Source organism: Panulirus ornatus, chromosome 55 (assembly GCF_036320965.1).
Source record: "Panulirus ornatus isolate Po-2019 chromosome 55, ASM3632096v1, whole genome shotgun sequence".
In the NCBI taxonomy this organism is placed as follows: Eukaryota; Metazoa; Arthropoda; class Malacostraca; order Decapoda; family Palinuridae; genus Panulirus; species Panulirus ornatus.
The window spans coordinates 25246225-25266247 of record NC_092278.1 but is presented as its reverse complement, the minus strand read 5'-3'; the positions used below and the strand labels follow the sequence as shown (position 1 = coordinate 25266247).

The 20023-nt window shown below is 41.0% G+C and overlaps 1 protein-coding gene across 2 annotated transcripts in view; it reads right to left on the bottom strand.

Annotated features, from left to right (window-relative positions):
* Positions 1–1188: 1188 nt before the first annotated feature.
* The window catches only part of LKRSDH (lysine ketoglutarate reductase/saccharopine dehydrogenase), a 180461-nt gene continuing 161626 nt past the window's right edge, over positions 1189–20023 (bottom strand). Inside the window, exons 14-18 of one of the 2 annotated variants that reach the window (XM_071693243.1) lie at positions 18820–18963; positions 18462–18623; positions 17062–17325; positions 12052–12256; positions 1189–2464 (exon numbers count right to left, since the gene is read on the bottom strand). In XM_071693243.1, the coding sequence (XP_071549344.1) occupies positions 2169–2464; positions 12052–12256; positions 17062–17325; positions 18462–18623; positions 18820–18963 (1071 nt within the window). In that variant the 3' untranslated portion in view covers positions 1189–2168. The remainder of the gene's footprint in view (positions 2465–12051; positions 12257–17061; positions 17326–18461; positions 18624–18819; positions 18964–20023) is intronic. The other variant, XM_071693242.1, reaches the window with a different exon arrangement.

Genomic DNA, 20023 nt, shown 5'->3' with positions numbered 1-20023 from the left:
CACACACATATATATATATATATATATATATATATATGTTTGAAGGAATAGTGGTTCCAACAATGCTATATGGTTGTGAGTCATGGGCTATAGATAGGGTTGTGCGGAGAAGGGTGGATGTGTTGGAAATGAAATGTCTGAGGACAATATGTGGTGTGAGGAAGTATGATGAGTAAGTATGATTAAGTAAGAGAGATGTGTGGTAATAAAAATAGTGTGGTTGAGAGAGAAGAGGGTGTATTGAAATGGTTTGGTCACATGACGAGAATGAGTGAGGAAAGATTGAGAGAGAGGATATATGTGTCTGAGGTGGAAGGAACGAGAAGTGGGAGACCAAATTGGAGGTGGAAGGATGGAGTGAATTGGAAGGATGTGGTATAGCGGGGTCAACGTGCTGTCAATGGATTGAACCAGGGCATGTGAAGCGTCTGGGGTAAACCATGGAAAGTTTTGTGGGGCCTGGATGTGGAAAGGGAGCTGTGGTTTCGGTGCATTATTACATGACAGCTAGAGACTGAGTGTGAACGAAAGTGGCCTTTGTTGTCTTTTCCTAGCGCTACCTCACACATATTTGGGGGTAGGGGGTTGTTATTTCATGTGTGGCAGGGTGGTGATGGGAATGAATAAAGGCAGACTATGAATTATGTACATCTGTATATATGTACATGTCTGTGTGTGTATATATATATGTATACGCTGAGATATATAGGTATGTATATTTGCGTGTGTGGACGTATGTATATACATGTGCATGTGGGTGGGTTGGGCCATTCTTTCGTCTGTTTCCTTGTGCTACCTCACTAATGTGGGAGACAGCAACAAAGCAAAATAATAATAATAATAATGATATACATATATCTCGGTGCATTATACATGACAGCTAGAGACTGTGAATGAATGTGGCCTTTGTTGTCTTTTCCTAGCACTACCTCGCGCACATGCCTGGTCCCAAAGTAACCAGATTAAAGAGGTTCAACCTGTAGTTACTTTTGTTTGTATTTCTAGGTCAGTTGAATTTCACTAAATTTTGATGGATGACAGACAGATACCTGAAAACAGTATATGATTACCAGTATGTGCATAACAGAGGCAATATTAACCTCAAATAATTTTTTTTTTTCTCAATGAAATCAGCTTTAAAGGAAGATTACTGGTACGTGATTATATCAAAGGCAATATAGCGAACACTTTGAATGAACTTGTAAAACACAACATTTAGTCATGACACTATACAATCTGATTATTGGCATTCAACTAATGGAATGAGAATTTCAATATGTCTAGAATGGAGCTTTACACACTTTAGGTAATGAAAATAATAATGTGATCAGTTAACATAAGTGAAATGCCCAAAACTTCCAGAATAAATCTAACAAATAAGGTCTTAAACAAATAATGATTACTAAAGTCCTTACATAGATGATTCATAACTTTAGCACATGTACCTGATTTTGAGAGTAACATACAAAATTCATACAAAATTAAATGTAAAATAATGATAATACTTTTCTTAAAAGAATGAAAACCAGTACAAACACAAGAAACCCATATTATATGATCAATATCAAATTTCTTGTATATGCCAATATCCCATTTAATTTTCTTTAACCCATCATAGTTTGGCATATATATATATATATATATATATATATATATATATGATGGCTGTAATGTGTTTCAGATTTGTACTCATTATTACTTTTTTTTTTTTGCATCACAGCATAAATAGCCCTATCTGACACTTAACCTAGTACTATATGACTTAATATTTTGCATTCTACCCTTAAAAACAATACTAGGAAAATATAATTATTTGAAATAACACGAACTACTCTACTGTACAGCAGAAGGTCCATGTATAGAACACAAAAATGAGGACTGACAGACTCCCATAAAACTATGCTTATAAAACATTACAAATGTTACCATTCTCAGTGATATCAACACTAAGAAAAGCAAACCTGCTAAAACAGGGTGGTCTACATGATACATGGTATCAACCTATGAGACCCTGTATTGATCATAGGCAAGGCAAGGATGGTACGGTGTCATTTTTCACTGTGGCATGCATAAAGTCCATCTCTGTCAGGTTAGGGTTAAGGTCTAAGCTAACCACCCCTTGACCCAGAAATGTCGAACAAGTCAAGTGAAAGATAGCAAAAACAAAGTTAGCTTAGCCAAGTGGATTTTTCTGTGGCCATTATGCCTTCATTTCCCAACCTTGAGATTATTGGTTTGTAGATGTCACGAGTAAATGGCAGGATCATGCCATGTCCCTGAATTTCACCATCAAGAACCATTTTTGTTGCAATTGCAGCAGGGTAGCCCACAGTCTTTGCCATAGCTGAATATCCTTGAGACTCTCCATAACTAACCAGGTTGATCCCCTTCATTTCTTGGCGACCATCTGGCCATGTGATGCCAATTTCATGGCGAAGTACAACCAGATCACGTTCTCCAGGTTCTGTAAGTATGTTTCATTGGTAAAATGGTTATGTGAAGAGATTTGCCTGAACTAAAATGCAGCTAAAAAAAAAAAACAACTTGTATGTAATAACAAATAAAAAAGCATCATTATTTTGTATCAAAAGGTCCGTGAGGCCTGAATATGTGGATAGGGAGCTGTGTTCTTGGTGCATTACACATAACAGCTAGAGACTGAGTGTGAATGAATGTGGCCATTTTTGTCTGTTTTCCTGGCACTACCTCACTGAAGCAGGCAGTAGTGATGCTGTTTCCTGTGGGAAGGGGTAATGACAGAAAGTTTATGAAGGCAAGTAAGTATGAATATGTAAGTATATTCTTGTTCCCTCCACCCCTGACATACATATCATGGTAATAAAAAGAGTGTGGTTGAGAGAGCAGAAGAGGGTGAATTGAAATGGTTTGGTTACATGCAGAGAATGAGTGAGGAAAGATTGACAAAGAGGATATATGTGTCACAGATGGAGGGAACGAAAAGTGGGAGACCAAACTGGAGATGGAAGGATGGAGTGAAAAAGATTTTAAGTGATTGGGGCCTGAACATACAGGAGGGTGAAAGGCTTGCAAGGAATAGAGTGAATTGGAACGATGTGGTATACTGGGGTCGACATGCTGTCAATAGATTGAACCAGGGAATGTGAAGCGTTTGGGGTAAACCATGGAAAGTTTTGTGGGACCTGGATGTGGAAAGGGAGCTGTGGTTTTGATGCATTATACATGACAGCTAGAGACTGAGTTTGAACAAATATAACCTTTGTTGTTTTTTCCTAGCATTACCTCGCACGCAGGCTTGGGGGAGGGGGTTGTCATTTCATGTGTGGCGACTTGGTGACAGGAATGAATAAAGGCAGCAAGTATGAATTATGTACATGTGTATATATGTATATGTATGTGTATGTATATACATGTATACGTTGAAATGTATAGGTATGTATATGTGCATTTGGGCATGTATGTATATACATGTGTATGTGGGTGGGTTGGGCCATTCTTTCGTCTGTTACCTTCTGCTACCTTGCTAACGTGGGAGACAGTGACAAAGTATAATAAAAAAAAATATATAGCCCTGGGGATAAGGAACAAAGAATACTTCCCACACATTCCTCATGTGTCGTAAAAGGCGACTAAAGGGGACAGGAGTGGGGGGCTGGAAACCCTCCCCTCCTTGTATATTAACTTTTTCAAAGGGGAAACAGGAGTCACGCAGGGAGTGCTCATCCTCCTCGAAGGCTCAGACTGGGGTGTCTAAATGTGTGTGGAAATATGTTTGAGGAAAGGAACCTGGATGTTTTGGCTCTGAGTGAAACGAAGCTCAAGGGTAAAGGGGAAGAGTGGTTTGAGAATGTTTTGGGAGTAAAGTCAGGGGTTGGTGAGAGGACAAGAGCAAGGAATGAGTAGCACTACTTCTGAAACAGTTGTTGTGGGAGTATGTGATAAAGTGTAAGAAAGTAAACTCTAGATTGATATGGGTAAAACTGTAAAGTGGATGGAGAGAGATGGGTGATTATTGGTGCCTATGCACCTGGGCATGAGAAGCAAGTGTTTTGGGAGCAGCTGAGCGAGTGTGTTAGTAGTTCTAATGCACAAGACTGGATTACAGTGATGGGTGATTTGAATGCAAAGGTGAGTAATGTGGCAGTTGAGGGAATAACTGTTGTAAATGGAAATGGTGAAGAGCTTGTAGATTTGTGTGTTGAAAAAGTTATGGTGATTGGGAATACCAGGTTTAAAAAGAGATATAAATAAGTATACGTATGTAAGAAGGAAAGATGGCCAGAGAGCATTACTGGATTACGTGTTAATTGATAGGTAAGTGAAAGAGAGACTTTTAGATGTTAATGTGCTGAGGTGCAAGTGGAGGGATGTCTGATCATTATCTTGTGGAGGTGAAAGTGAAGATTTGTAGAGGTTTTCAGAAAAGAAGAGAGAATGTTGGGGTGAAGAGAGTGGTGAGAGTAAGTGAGCTTGGGAAGGAGACTTGTGTGAGGAAGTACCAGGAGAGAATGAGTGCAGAATGGAAAAAGGTGAGAGTAAAGGACGTAAGGGGAGTGGGGGAAGAATGGGATTTATTTAGAGAAGCAGTAATGGCTTGTGCAAAAGATGCTTGTGGCATGAGAAGCGTGGGAGGTGGGCAGATTAGAAAGGGTAGTGAGTGGTGGGATAAAGAAGTAAGATTATTAGTGAAAGAGAAGAGATAGGCATTTGTACTATTTTTGCAGGGAAAAAGTGCAAATGACTGGGAGATGTATAAAAGAAAGAGACAGGAGGACAAGAGAAAGGTGCAAGAGGTGAAAAAGAGGGCAAATGAGAGTTGGGGTAAAAGAGTATCATTAAATTTTAGGGAGAGTAAAAAGATGTTTTGGAAGGAGGTAAATAAAGTGCGTAAGACAAGAGAACAAATGGAAACATTGGTGAAGGGGGCTAATGGGGAGGTGATAACAAGTAGTGGTGATGTGAGAAGGAGATGCGGAGTGAATATTTTGAAGGTTTGTTGAATGTGTTAGATGATAGAGTGGCAGATATAGGGTGTTTTGGTAGAGGTGGTGTGTGAAATGAGAGGGTTGGGGAGAATGATTTGGTAAACAGAGAAGAGGAAGCAAAAGCTTTGCGGAAGATGAAAGCTGGCAAGGCGGCGGGTTTGGATGGTATTGCAGTGGAATTTATTAAAAAAGGGGGCGACTGTGTTGTTGACTGGTTGGTGAGGATATTTAATGTATGTACGACTCATGGTGAGGTGCCTGAGGATTGGTGGAAAGCATGCATAGTGCCATTGTACAAAGGCAAAGGGGATAAAGGTGAGTGCTTGAATTACAGAGGTATAAGCTTGTTGAGTATTCCTGGGAAATTATATGGGAGGGTATTGATTGAGAGGGTCAAGGCATGTACAGAGCATGAGATTGGGGAAGAGCAGTGTGGTGTCAGAAGTGGTCGAGGATGTGTGGATCAGGTGTTTGCTTTAAAGAATGTATGTGAGAAATAGTCAGAAAAGCAAATGGATTTGTATGTAGCATATATGGATCTGGAGAAGGCATATGATAGAGATGCTCTGTGGAAGGTATTATGAATATATGGTGTGGGAGGCAAGGTGCTAGAAGCAGTGAAATGCTTTTATCGAGGATGTAAGGTATGTGTACAAGTAGGAAGAAAAGAAAGTGATTGGTTCTCAGTGAATGTTGGTTTGCGGCAGGGGTGCATGATGTCTCCATGGGTGTTTAATTTGTTTATGGATGGTGTTGTTAGGGAGGTGAGTGCAAGAGTTTTGGAGAGAGGGGCAAGTATGCAGTCTGTTGTGGATGAGAGAGCTTGGGAAGTGAGTCAGTTGTTGTTCATTGATGATACAGCGTTGGTGGCTGATTCAGGTGAGAAACTGCAGAAGCTGGTGACTGAGTTTGGTAAAGTGTGTGAAAGAAGAAAGCTCAGAGTAAATGTGAATAAGAGCAAGGTTATTAGGTATAGTAGGGTTGAGGGACAAGTCAATTGGGAGGTAAGTTTGAATGGAGAAAAACTGGAGGAAGTGAAGTGTTTTAGATATCTGGGAGTGGATTTAGCAGCTGATGGAACTATGGAAGCGGAGGTGAGTCACAGGGTGGGTGAGGGGGCGAAAGTTCTGGGAGCATTGAAAAATGTGTGGAAGGCAAGAACATTATCTCAGAAAGCAAAAAAGGGTATGTTTGAATGATAGTGGTTCCAACAATGTTATATGGTTGCAAGGCATGGGCTATAGATAAGAGTTGTGTGGAGGAGGGTAGATGTGTTGGAAATCAGATATTTGAGGACAATATGTGGTGTGAGGTGGTTTGATCAAGTAAGTAATGAAAGGGTAAGAGAGTTGTGTGGTAATAGAAAGAGTGTGGTTGAGAGAGCAGAAGAGAGTGTTTTGAAATGGTTTGGTCACATCGAGAGAATGAGAGAAAAGATTGACAAAGAGGACATATGTGTCAGAGGTGGAGGGAACAAGGAGAAGTGGGAGACCAAACTGGAGGTGGAAAGATGGAGTGAAAAAGATTTTGAGAGATCGGGGCCTGAACATGCGTGCAAGGAATAAAGTGAACTGGAACGATGTGGTATACCGGGGTCGACTTGCTGTCAATGGATTCAACCAGGGCATGTGAAGCGTCTGGGTTAAAACCATGGAAAGTTATGTGGGGCCTGGATGTGGAAAGGGAGCTGTGGTTTCGGTGCATTATACATGACAGCTAGAGACTGAGTGTGAACGAATGTGGCCTTTGTTATTTTTTCCTAGTGCTTCCTCATGTGTGGCAGGGTGGAGACAGGAATGAATAAAGGCAGTAAGTTTGAATTATGCACATGTGTATATACGTATATGCCTGCATATGTATAAATATGTATACGTTGATATGTATAGATATGTATATGTGCCTATGGACATGTATGTGTATACATGGGCTATGGATAGAGTTGTGCGCAGGAGGATGGATGTGCTGGAAATGAGATGTTTGAGGACAATATATGGTGTGAGGTGGTTTGATCGAGTAAGTAACGTAAGGGTAAGAGAGATGTGTGGAAATAAAAAGAGCGTGGTTGAGAGAGCAGAAGAGGGTATTTTGAAATGGTTTGGGCACATGGAGAGAATAAGTGAGGAAAGATTGACCAAGAGGATATATGTGTCGGAGGTGGAGGGAATGAGGAGAAGTGGGAGACCAAATTGGAGGTGGAAAGATGGAGTGAAAAAGATTTTGTGTGATCGGGACCTGAACATGCAGGAGGGTGAAAGGAGGGCAAGGAATAGAGTGAATTGGATTGATGTGGTATACCGGGGTTGACGTGCTGTCAGTGAATTGAATCAGGGCATGTGAAGCGTCTGGGTTAAACCATGGAAAGCTGTGTAGGTATGTATATTTGCATGTGTGGACGTATGTATATACATATGTATGGGGGTGGGTTGGGCCATTTCTTTCGTCTGTTACCTTGCGCTACCTCGCAAACGCATGAGACAGCAAAAAAAAAAAAATATATAGAATGGTTGGAGGTCGAGAACATTATCTCGGAAAGCAAAAATGGGAATGTTTGAAGGAATAGTGGTTCCAACAATGTTGTATGCTTGTGAGGCGTGGGCTATGGATAGAGTTGTGCGCAGGAGGGTGGATGTGCTGGAAATGAGATGTTTGAGGACAATATGTGGTGTGAGGTGGTTTGATCGAGTAAGTAATGAAAGGGTAAGAGAGTTGTGTGGTAATAGAAAGAGTGTGGTTGAGAGAGCAGAAGAGTGTTTTGAAATGGTTTGGTCACATCGAGAGAATGAGAGAAAAGATTGACAAAGAGGACATATGTGTCAGAGGTGGAGGGAACAAGGAGAAGTGGGAGACCAAACTGGAGGTGGAAAGATGGAGTGAAAAAGATTTTGAGAGATTGGGGCCTGAACATGCGTGCAAGGAATAAAGTGAACTGGAACGATGTGGTATACCGGGGTCGACTTGCTGTCAATGGATTCAACCAGGGCATGTGAAGCGTCTGGGTTAAAACCATGGAAAGTTATGTGGGGCCTGGATGTGGAAAGGGAGCTGTGGTTTCGGTGCATTATACATGACAGCTAGAGACTGAGTGTGAACGAATGTGGCCTTTGTTATTTTTTCCTAGTGCTTCCTCATGTGTGGCAGGGTGGAGACAGGAATGAATAAAGGCAGTAAGTTTGAATTATGCACATGTGTATATACGTATATGCCTGCATATGTATAAATATGTATACGTTGATATGTATAGATATGTATATGTGCCTATGGACATGTATGTGTATACATGGGCTATGGATAGAGTTGTGCGCAGGAGGATGGATGTGCTGGAAATGAGATGTTTGAGGACAATATATGGTGTGAGGTGGTTTGATCGAGTAAGTAACGTAAGGGTAAGAGAGATGTGTGGAAATAAAAAGAGCGTGGTTGAGAGAGCAGAAGAGGGTATTTTGAAATGGTTTGGGCACATGGAGAGAATAAGTGAGGAAAGATTGACCAAGAGGATATATGTGTCGGAGGTGGAGGGAATGAGGAGAAGTGGGAGACCAAATTGGAGGTGGAAAGATGGAGTGAAAAAGATTTTGTGTGATCGGGACCTGAACATGCAGGAGGGTGAAAGGAGGGCAAGGAATAGAGTGAATTGGATTGATGTGGTATACCGGGGTTGACGTGCTGTCAGTGAATTGAATCAGGGCATGTGAAGCGTCTGGGTTAAACCATGGAAAGCTGTGTAGGTATGTATATTTGCATGTGTGGACGTATGTATATACATATGTATGGGGGTGGGTTGGGCCATTTCTTTCGTCTGTTTCCTTGCGCTACCTCGCAAACGCATGAGACAGCAAAAAAAAAAAAATATATAGAATGGTTGGAGGTCGAGAACATTATCTCGGAAAGCAAAAATGGGAATGTTTGAAGGAATAGTGGTTCCAACAATGTTGTATGCTTGTGAGGCGTGGGCTATGGATAGAGTTGTGCACAGGAGGGTGGATGTGCTGGAAATGAGATGTTTGAGGACAATATGTGGTGTGAGGTGGTTTGATCGAGTAAGTAATGTAAGGGTAAGAGAGATGTGTGGAAATAAAAAGAGTGTGGTTGAGAGAGCAGAAGAGGGTGTTTTGAAATGGTTTGGTCACATGGAGAGAATGAGTGAGGAAAGATTGACCAAGAGGATATATGTGTCGGAGGTGGAGGGAACAAGAAGTGGGAGACCAAATTGGAGGTGGAAAGATGGAGTGAAAAAGATTTAGAGTGATCGGGGCCTGAACATGCAGGAGGGTGAAAGACGGGCAAGGAATAAGAGTGAATTGGATTGATGTGGTATACCGGGGTCGACGTGCTGTCAATGGATTGAATCAGGGCATGTGAAGCGTCTGGGGTAAACCATGGAAAGTTCTGTGGGGTGAGTGGGATGTTATTCCATGTGTGGCGAGGTGGCGATGGGAATAAATAAAGGCAGACAGTATGAATTATGTACATGTGCATATATGTATATGTCTGTGTGAGTATATATATATGTGTACATTGAGATGTATAGGTATGTATATTTGCGTGGGTGGACGTGTATGTATATACATGGGTATGGGGGTGGGTTGGGACATTTTCTTTCATCTGTTTCCTTGCGCTACCTCGCAAACGTGGGAGACAGCGACAAAGCAAAATAAAATGAATAAATATATATATATATTTTTAATTATACTTAATCGCTGTTTACCGCAACAGTGAGGTAGCGCAAGAAAAACAGATGAAGAATGGCCCAACCATCCACATGCAAATATATATACATAAACGTCTATACACGCTCATATACATACATATACATTTCAACACATACATACATATATGATAAGAGTTGATAGAGAAGCTTTGTGGAAGGTGTTAAGAGTATATGGTGTGGGAGGTAAGTTGGTAGAAGCAGTGAAAATTTTTTATCAAGGATGTAAGGCATGTGCACAAGTAGGAAGAGAGAAAATTGATTGGATCGCAGTGAATGTTGGTTTGTGGCACGGGTGCATGAAACAGCAAAACTGGTGACTGAGTTTGGTAAAGTGTGTGAAAGAAAAAAGCCGAGAGTAAATGCAAATAAGAGCAAGGTTATTAGGTTCAGTAGGGCTGAGGGACAAGTGAACTGGGAGGTAAGTTTGAATGGAGAAAAACTGGAGGAAGAGAAGAGTTTTAGATATCTGGGAGTAGATTCAACAGTGGATGGAACCATGGAAGCAGAAGTGTCAGAGGTGGAGGGAACGAGAAGTGGGAGACCAAATTGGAGGTGGAAGGATGGACTGAAAAAGATTTTGAGCAATTGGGGCCTGAACATACAGGAGGGTGAAAGGTATGTGTATGTATATGTATATCCCTGGGGACATGGGCGAAAGAATACTTCCCATGTATTCCCTGTGTGTTGTAAAAGGTGACTAAAAGGGAAGGGAGTGGGGGGGCTGGAAGTCCTCCCCATTAGTTTTTGTTTTTCCAAGGGAAGTAGCAGAGAAGGGGGCCAAGTGAGGATTCCCTCTTGGGCTCAGTCCTCTGTTCTTAACGCTACCTTGTTAACACAGGAAATGGCAAATATTTATGAAAAAATGTATATTGGTGTAGCCGTCCTCAAACATTTCATTTCCAACACATCCACCCTCCTTCGCACAAACCTATCTACAGCCCATGCCTCGCAACCATATAACATTGTTGGAACCACTATTCCTTCAAACATACCCATTTTTGTTCTCTGAGATAATGTTCTCACCTTCGACACATTCTTCAATGCTCCCAAAACCTTCACCCCCTCCCATGTTCTCACCTTCCACAAATTCTTCAATGCTCCCAAAACCTTCACCCCCTCCCCCACCCTGTGACTCACTTCCACTTCCATCTGCTGTCTAATCCACATGCCTTAAATCTTTGATAAAAACTTTTCACTGCTTCTAGCAACTTACCTCTCACACCATATACTCTTAATACCTTCCACAAAGCATCTCTATCAATATAACATTGTTGGAACCACTATTCCTTCAAACATACTTTTTGTTTTCCGAGATAATGTTCTCACCTTCCACACATTCTTCAATGCTCCCAAAACCTTCACCCCCTCCCCCACCTTGTGACTCACTTCCACTTCCATCTGCTGTCTAATCCACATGCCTTACATCCTTGATAAAAACTTTTCACTGCTTCTACCAACTTACCTCCCACACTATACACTCTTAATACCTTCTACAAAACATATCTATCAACCCTATTATATGCGTTATCAAGATTCATAAATGCTACATACAAATCCATCTGTTTTTCTTAGTATTTCTCACATACATTCTTCAAATTAAACACCTGATCCACACACCCTCAACCACTTCTGAAACCACACTGCTCTTCCCAATCTGATGCTCTGTACATGCCTTTACTCTCTCAATCAATACCCTCCCATACAATTTCCCAGGAATACTCAACAAACTTATACCTCTGTAATTTGAACACTCACCTTTATCCCCTTTGCCTTTGTACAACGGCACTATGCATGCATTCAGCCAATCCTCAGGCACTTCACCATGAACCATACATACATTGAATATCCTTACCAACCAGTCAACAACACAGTCACCCCCTTTTTTAATATACTCCACTGCAATACCATCAAAACCTGCTGCCTTGCCAGCTTTCATCTTCCACAAAGTTTTCACTACCTCTTCTCTGTTTATCAAACCACTCTCCCTGACCCTCTCACTTCACACACCACCCTAACCAAAACACCCTCTATCTGCCACTATATCATCAAATATTCAACAAACCTTCAAAATACTCACTCCATGACATATCTGTGATCTAAGATGTGTGAAATGAGATATTATAAAGAGAGAGGTATATCAAAAGGACAGGGGAGTATGGTGGTACAAATATGAAAAAGTTACAAAACTGGAATTCCTTGGCATGCAGCAACTATATGCTTGGGATTATTATTCAAAATGTGCACTTCCAACCAGTGAGTGCTAAGATAATGAAAAAAATTTATACAACTCTTGGACACTGAAAGAATTTCATACGTCTTATTTTTTTTCTTTTAGTATTTGCAGAGAATCTCTAAAGGTGTAATGCAAAATAAACTTACCAATTCCAAGTTTTTTAGAGAGGTAGAGGGAAAGAGTATCCAAGGGTGTGTTAGCCTTGTATACCAGGTTTTCCTTCAAAATTCCCAAAGTTTCTATATTGTTCAAGACATTTTCATTTTCCACCCTCTCCATGACGAGCGCCTTTAAATTGTCATCAAAAATATTAGAGTCCATCTGGCCTAGAAGACTGCATACCAGTTGTTTCTGGAAGAAATGGCCGTTAAATAATTTTCAGTACTGCATAACAGTTGTTTCTGAAAGAAACAGCAGTTAAATATTTTTCAGTAATCAAACATTTTATTATAAAGGATGCAAATGTTCAGGGGTATTACTGTCCTAAACAACTTTCAGTTTGTGTTATTACAGTAACATTTGTTTTAAAACGTAACGATGTAGTTCCCATCATGCTGAGGACTTGCTAAACTACACTATACCTGGGAAAATATTTTCTGACTATGCATCTGGTTATTCTCTCCAACCCCACAGTCTTCCAGCACTGCAACCCTTAACCATGTGTGTTCCCTCTAACTATTTTTCTACCAAATATTTTTCTCCCTTGAGCCTATTGCTCTTCTTCATACTTTTCTTTCCACTAACTTTCAGTCCTTCATTTGATCTATTACCATTCAATTCCCACTCACAAACTTTCCATTATTCATATCACATTTATACTTTTTGCATAAGCTCTAGATAAAATATAAAACAAATATGTTTACTCTATAGCTCTTGCCATATTTATCACCCTGGCATGAGTATTTCTTCTTATCATCAACTGTCCATAACTTAGGAATTCCAGTCCAAATTCCAAATCAAAGCAGGAAGTTGCCAAGCTTGAAGTTGATCACTTTATAATGTTTCTACACACTAAATCTACCTCAACTGATAGATAACAAAAATACCAAATTAAACTGCAGTATGTCATAGTTGAGTACTTCCCACATTACATAAGGTATTGTCAAAAACAAATGAACAATGGGCCCATTTGCACAAATCCACTGGATGTTATGTAAAACATACTGAAACCAGAGGACATCATTCATGGAAAAGACCCTCAGACAATGCAATAATGCAATAGTTTACCTTGACTGCTTCATATACTCTGGTACAGCACAAAACCAACTAGATACCGCATCAGTGCAATTAATTCCATCCCATGTAAGCCTCTCATCATTCTGAATGTTCAGATCGATCTTTTTATTCAGTCTCTCTCTACTTGGCCTCACTAAATACCAAACCCTGGTCAGCTGTCTCTCTTATACAGTCATTCTTTGCAAAATTGCCCTGCTTCACACAAAGTATCATCCTCAGGTATTTCATTTCCAACATGCCCATCCTCTTCCTTTCTTTTCCACTCAAAACAAAAGACTTGCATCCATGCTACACTGCTAGGGTTACAATGCTTTCAAGCATACCCATCTTTGTCCTAACCTTTCTTTCCATATACTCTCCAGTGTCCCTCTTCCTCCCTATGGTTCAGTTCAACCCCTAGAAATCCATCTACTACCATGTCTGCTCCCAGGTACCTCAAATACTTTACTTCCTCCAGGTCTGCTCCATTCAAACCATCCTCTCTTATCCACCTAATGCACCTCATTACCTTAATTCTGTTCACATGTACTCTCAATTTCCTCCTTTTGCATGTTTCCCAAATTATCTCTAGCTCCTGGAGTTTTTGTCTTAATGCTAACAGCCCAGCCAACTTATCTGAAAGCAGCAATGGCATCATCTACCATTCCCAGCATACCTACAGAAATACAAACGAAACACATTTTGGCAAATGTTTCACTAATAACATCTGAATCCTGAATGCTCTTAAATGCCATCATCCTAGCATTTGAAGAGGAAAAATGTTCCACATGCTCTTAATGCACTACATGGCCTTTGTAAATTATATGAATTTACTGATAACAAAAGTGAATGATGACTGAAATTAGTCTTACATCAAATGATTTCCCTTTAAATAATATATAACTTACATATGCTTGGGAATAAGTTCAGTTAATGTCTACTTATCCTCATACATATGATAAATAATTAAGTAAAATTAAAAAAAAAATTACTTTGGGATTCAAGACAGTAAACTACTATTAGCTAGCATTATAAATACAATTTCTAACCTTGCAATACACTTTCTATCGGATGAATCATGTTTCCAACTGACTGCTTAAAAAAGTATCCTTTTTTCCTAGGTTACAAGAAAATTGTCTACCTAGAACTAAACAAAATCAACCATTAATTACAGACCAGATTTTTCCGTACATCTTTCCAGAGGAAAAGAATTTCCTGAATCAGAATGTGACAACAATAAAAAGAGTGTGGTTGAGAGAGCAGAAAAGGGTGTTTTGAAATGGTTGGTCACATGGAGAGAATGAGTGAGGAAAGATTGACAAAGAGGATATATGTGTCAGAGGTGGAGGGAACAAGAAGTGGGAGACCAAATTAAAGGTGGAAAGATGGAGTGAAAAAGATTTTGAGTGATCGGGGCCTGAACATGCAGGAGGGTGAAAGGCGTGCAAGGAATAGAGTGAATTGGAACGATGTGGTATACTGGGGTCGACGCGCTGTCAGTGGATTGAACCAGGGCATGTGAAGTGTCTGGGGTAAACCATGGAAAGTTCTGTGGGGCCTGGATGTGGAAAGGGAGCTGTGGTTTCGGTGCATTATTACATGACAGCTAGAGACTGAGTGTGAACGAATGGGGCCTTTGTTGTCTTTTCCTAGCGCTACCTCGCACACATGAGGGGGGAGGGGGTTGTTATTTCATGTGTGGTGAGATGGCGATGGGAATGAATAAGGGCAGACAGTATGAATTATGTACATGTGTATATATGTATATGTCTATGTGTGTATATATATATATGTATACGTTGAGATGTATAGGTATGTATATTTGTGTGTAAGGATGTGTATGTATATACATATGTATGTGGGTGGGTTGGGCCATTCTTTCATCTGTTTCCTTGCGCTACCTCGCTAACGCGAGAGACAGCGACAAAGGAAAATAAAAATATAATTTTTTTTTTTTTTTTTTTTTTATACTCTGTCGCTGTCTCCCGCATCTGCGAGGTAGCGCAAGGAAACAGACGAAAGAAATGGCCCAACCCCCCCCATACACATGTACATACACACGTCCACACACGCATATATACATACCTACACAGCTTTCCATGGTTTACCCCAGACGCTTCACATGCCTTGATTCAATCCACTGACAGCACGTCAACCCCTGTATACCACATCGCTCCAATTCACTCTATTCCTTGCCCTCCTTTCACCCTCCTGCATGTTCAGGCCCCGATCACACAAAATCTTTTTCACTCCATCTTTCCACCTCCAATTTGGTCTCCCTCTTCTCCTCGTTCCCTCCACCTCCGACACATATATCCTCTTGGTCAATCTTTCCTCACTCATTCTCTCCATGTGCCCAAACCATTTCAAAACACCCTCTTCTGCTCTCTCAACCACGCTCTTTTTATTTCCACACATCTCTCTTACCCTTACGTTACTTACTCGATCAAACCACCTCACACCACACATTGTCCTCAAACATCTCATTTCCAGCACATCCATCCTCCTGCGCACAACTCTATCCATAGCCCACGCCTCGCAACCATACAACATTGTTGGAACCACTATTCCTTCAAACATACCCATTTTTGCTTTCCGAGATAATGTTCTCGACTTCCACACATTTTTCAAGGCTCCCAAAATTTTCGCCCCCTCCCCCACCCTATGATCCACTTCCGCTTCCATGGTTCCATCCGCTGACAGATCCACTCCCAGATATCTAAAACACTTTACTTCCTCCAGTTTTTCTCCATTCAAACTCACCTCCCAATTGACTTGACCCTCAACCCTACTGTACCTAATAACCTTGCTCTTATTCACATTTACTCTTAACTTTCTTCTTCCACACACTTTACCAAACTCAGTCACCAGCTTCTGCAGTTTCTCACATGAATCAGCCACCAGCGCTGTATCATCAGCGAACAACAACTGACTCACTTCCCAAGCTCTCTCATCCCCAACAGACTTCATACTTGCCCCTCTTTCCAGGACTCTTGCATTTACCTCCCTAACAACCCCATCCATAAACAAATTAAACAACCATGGAGACATCACACACCCCTGCCGCAAACCTACATTCACTGAGAACCAATCACTTTCCTCTCTTCCTACACGTACACATGCCTTACATCCTCGATAAAAACTTTTCACTGCTTCTAACAACTTGCCTCCCACACCATATATTCTTAATACCTTCCACAGAGCATCTCTATCAACTCTATCATATGCCTTCTCCAGATCCATAAATGCTACATACAAATCCATTTGCTTTTCTAAGTATTTCTCACATACATTCTTCAAAGCAAACACCTGATCCACACATCCTCTACCACTTCTGAAACCGCACTGCTCTTCCCCAATCTGATGCTCTGTACATGCCTTCACCCTCTCAATCAATACCCTCCCATATAATTTACCAGGAATACTCAACAAACTTATACCTCTGTAATTTGAGCACTCACTCTTATCCCCTTTGCCTTTGTACAATGGCACTATGCACGCATTCCGCCAATCCTCAGGCACCTCACCATGAGTCATACATACATTAAATAACCTTACCAACCAGTCAACAATACAGTCACCCCCTTTTTTAATAAATTCCACTGCAATACCATCCAAACCTGCTGCCTTGCCGGCTTTCATCTTCCGCAAAGCTTTTACTACCTCTTCTCTGTTTACCAAATCATTTTCCCTAACCCTCTCACTTTGCACACCACCTCGACCAAAACACCCTATATCTGCCACTCTGTCATCAGACACATTCAACAAACCTTCAAAATACTCATTCCATCTCCTTCTCACATCACCACTATAATATATACTAAAAGAATATGGCAAACATCAAACCCATGACACCTGCTGGAATGGACACACTGTTTTTCAATCCAACCTCATATTCTTACACAACTTGCAACATGTAACACTATATCCGGATGTCTAACCCATGTTATATCAGGTCCTCCACGATGTAACATTGGATGAGGTTCTGGGTCAATCAGCCCAAGTTTCTGAAGCCCTTTTACAATTTCAGAAAAGCCCTTAAAGCGTAATGTGCCCCTCAGGATTGTTTTGGCCTCTGGTATCCCATACAGATTTCTATAAATTGTTGAGTCACGGTTGGGAAATCCTTCAAGAGCCAGACCAGGCAAAAATGAAAATTCTTCAGTTGCATCAAGAAGCGCACCACCAGCAGGGATTTCGACAACCTGAAAACAGTGCAGAAAAAAATCTTAATTTTGGTAACAATGAAATTTAAGCCTTCAACCACTCCAACCATATGTATATATTTTTTTTTTATATACTATTCGCCATTTCCCGCATTAGCGAGGTAGCGTTAAGAACAGAGGGCTGGGCCTTTGAGAGAATATCCTCACATGGCCTCCTTCTCTGTTCCTTCTTTTGGAAGATTATTAAAAAAAAAAAAAAAAAAAGAAAGAAAAAAAAATTCCTTGCCCGCCTTTCACCCTCCTGCATGTTCAGGCCCCGATCACTCAAAATCTTTTTCACTCCATCTTTCCACCTCCAATTTGGTCTCCCACTTCTCCTCGTTCCCTCCACCTCCGACACATATATCCTCTTGGTCAATCTTTCCTCACTCATTCTCTCTATGTGCCCAACCATTTCAAAACACCCTCTTCTGCTCTCTCAACCACGCTCTTTTTATTTCCACACATCTCTCTTACCCTTACATTACTTACTCGATCAAACCACCTCACACCACATATTGTCCTCAAGCATCTCATTTCCAGCATATCCACCCTCCTGCGCACAACTCTATCCATAGCCCACGCCTCGCAACCATACAACATTGTTGGAACCACTATTCCTTCAAACATACCCATTTTTGCTTTCTGAGATAATGTTCTCGACTTCCACACATTCTTCAAGGCTCCCAGGATTTTCGCCCCCTCCCCCACCCTATGATTTACTTCCGCTTCCATGGTTCCATCCGCTGCCAGATCCACTCCCAGATATCTAAAACACTTTACTTCCTCCAGTTTTTCTCCATTCAAACTTACCTGCCAATTGACTTGACCCTCAACCCTACTGTACCTAATAACCTTGCTCTTATTCACATTTACTCTTAACTTTCTTCTTTCACACACTTTACCAAACTCAGTCACCAGCTTCTGCAGTTTCTCACATGAATCAGCCACCAGCGCTGTATCATCAGCGAAAAACAACTGACTCACTTCCCAAGCTCTCTCATCCACAAGAGACTGCATACTTGCCCCTCTTTTCCAAAACTCTAGCATTCACCTCCCTAACAACCCCATCCATAAACAAATTAAACAAGACATTAAATGCTAAATACATCTTTTATAATACAAGTAAATCTTACCTTCCCATCTTCCAAGTACTTAGCACCTGCTAGAGTATTCAGGAGAACACCTTGAGGACTCCAAGAGAATTTGTATCGAAGGGGGTTGTCAGAAAATTCTGGAGCTGGAAGCCCACCACAAAATGATACAAAGGAGTCAATTTTACCACCACCTCTTTGGACCTGAAAATGAGAATACCTAAATTTGGTGTTTGTGGATTTGTTGCTGTATGATATTCACTCTCAATACGTGAACTATTAAGAACCTTTAGTTCAAGAAACCAGCATGCATTTCATGTTCTATTAATGCCATGTTTTGTATCTTTCAGTTACTGGAGTCTTTTATGCCCTTTTCTTATTTTAAAGCTGGTAAACATACCTCATCAAAGCACTCCATGGCAAGTAGGTGATCAATACCAGGATCCAACCCAACTTCATTAACTACTGTAATCCCTGCATCAACTGCTGCTTCATGAAGTTCTCTCATATTTGGTGTGCAATATGATGCTGTCACCATGTTGGTCTGAAAATGTAAAAAAAATAAATATCTCTTGTATCTTTCAAAAAGTGCTAATAAAACCCTTTGGTCTTTCACCTTATTCATTGCAAAATTTTGTTTAATACATATAATATTGATTATACAGCTCCTGGCCCCATTCTTATGGCTCCTGCAGCTTCAAAGTTGCAGCTCCTGCAGCTTCAAAGTTGCAGGAGCAGATACGTGATGGATCACAATGAATCGAAAAGTTCCATGAGTCAACTCCTGTATCACCAAGGTGACATTTCCTTGACAATGTAAGCACATGGGGGCACAGTATGTTAACACACACACAAAACAGCATCACCAACCCCTGCGTCAGCGAAGTAAACCAGGAAACACACGAAGAAGGGCCACATCATCTCACATCCATTCTCCAGCTGTCATTTGTAATGCACTGAAACCACAGCTCTTTATCCACATCCAGGCTCCACAGACCTTTCCATGGTTTACCCAGACGCTTCACATACCCCCAGTTCAGCCCAATGATGGCATGTTGACCCTAGTATATCACATCATTCCAATTCACTCTATTCCTTGCATGTCTTTCACCCTCCTGCATGGTCTGGCCCTGATCACTCAAAATCTTTTTCACTTTATCCTTCCATCTTCAATTTGGTCCCACTTCTTGTTCCTCCACTTCTGACACACACACACACACACACCCTGCATCAGCGAGGTAACACCAGGAGAGTAGACAAAAAAAGCCACATTCATTCACACTCAATTTCTAGCTGTCATGAGTAATGCACTGAAACCACAGCTCTTTATCTACATCCAGGCCCCACAGACCTTTCCATGGTTTACCCCAGACATATCACATGTCCTGGTTCAGTCCACTGACAGCATGTCGACCCTGGTATACCACATCATTCCAATTCACTCTATTCCTTGTTCGCCTCTCACCCTCCTGCATGTTAAGGCCCCGATTGCTCAAAATCTTTTACACTCCATCCTTCCACCTCCAATTTGTTTCCCACTTCTCCTTGTTTTATCCACCTCTGACACATATATCCTCTTTGTCAACCTTTTCTGACAAACATAT